At 51.8% G+C, this 1,366-nt stretch overlaps 1 protein-coding gene across 1 annotated transcript in view; it reads left to right on the top strand.

Moving 5' to 3' along the window:
* LOC101854646 (unconventional myosin-Ia) overlaps positions 1–1,366 on the top strand; it is a gene marked incomplete at its 5' end in the record, with an annotated part of 55,584 nt that overhangs the window by 36,810 nt on the left and 17,408 nt on the right. Inside the window, 1 exon segment of the mRNA XM_035970531.1 lies at positions 21–182. Within this exon segment, the coding sequence (XP_035826424.1) occupies positions 21–182 (162 nt within the window).

The raw sequence follows: 1,366 nt of genomic DNA, 5'->3' as shown, positions 1-1,366 counted from the left end.
TACCCCCCCCCCCTTCTCAGGCTCGCAAGCTGCTGGCCTCCATGAAGCACGAGAAGCGAGTCCTGTGGGCCAATGGAGTCATCTACAAGTTTTTCCGCGGCTGGAAGGTGCGCCAGGAGTACACGCCAAAGTTCCGGAGGATCGCCGGGCCCAAGATCTCTCGCTTCTTCATTACTGCTTTGGTGAGTGGGTGGGGGATTGTGGGTGATGGGTGCTTTTGTAGGTGGTGTGTGGGTTGTTTGGGGGTGGGTGGGTGAGTTGGTTTGGGGGTGTTGTAGGTGAGTGATGGGTGTCAAAAGTGCCGAAGGTTCACCGGACCCAAGATCTCTCGCTTCTTTATTACTACTTTGGTGAGTGGGTGGGGGATGTGGGTATGTATTCTGGGACCGTAGGATTGGTGGTGGGTATTTTGGGTGGCGCGGTCCTTCAGGAGTACACGCCAAAATTCCGGGGATCGCCGGGCCCAAGATCTCTCGCTTCTTCATTACTGCTTTGGTGAGTGGGTGGGGGATTGTGGGATAGTGGGAAGTGGGTCATTTGGGGTGTGAGAAAATCGTGGAAGGAAAAGAAATCAAATGAGGTAGTGCTTAATGAAACCCGTGTGGGACGCTCACTGTTACAATCAATCGGGAAACGACAAATGCAGTTTTTGGGACCTGAATAGACATAAAGGTCTTGCATATCTAGCTCTCACTTGCAAAATTGTAGGCAAACGAAGCAGGGGTAGGCCCAGAGCAACCTACTTAGGGAACCTAAACAAATGGGTGACGAGGAAAGATCAGGGAAACATAGCTTTTTTTTAAAGAGCATCCGAGCAAAGGAATGAACGGAGAAGCATGATTGCCGATGTCTGTCGCAGATCTGGCGCTTGATGATGATGATGAGGGGTGGTGGGTTGGTGGTGGTTTTTTAAAGGTGGAACGTCGATTAGGTAGGAGAACACGCCAAAGTTCAGGAGGATCGCGGGGCCCAAGATCTGTCACTTTTTCATTACTGCTTTGATGAGTGAGTGGGGGATTGTGGGATGGTGGGTGATGGATGCTTTTGTAGATGGTGTTTGGGTCGTTTTGGGGTTGGTGGGTGGGTAGGTAGGTTTGGGAGTATGGTGTTGGCGGTTGTAGTGGGTAAGTGGTGGGTGTCCTAATTTCAGAAGGATCGCCCGGGCCCAAGATCTCTCACTTCTTCATCACTACTTTGGTGAGTGGGTGGAGGATTGAGGGATAGTTGGTTAGACGTGGGATGGACGGAGGGGCGTGGTTATTGGGTGGTTTTGGGGGTGGTGGGTGGGTGGGTGGTACCTTCTGAAGCTGCGACACTATCTTCCATCCCTGTCTACTCTTTCTCTCTCTCTCTCTCTCTCTCTCTC

This window comes from Aplysia californica, unplaced genomic scaffold (assembly GCF_000002075.1).
Source record: "Aplysia californica isolate F4 #8 unplaced genomic scaffold, AplCal3.0 scaffold00281, whole genome shotgun sequence".
Taxonomy (NCBI): Eukaryota; Metazoa; Mollusca; class Gastropoda; order Aplysiida; family Aplysiidae; genus Aplysia; species Aplysia californica.
Note: the sequence above shows the minus strand (reverse complement) of the source record. Positions and strands in the feature narration are given on the sequence as shown.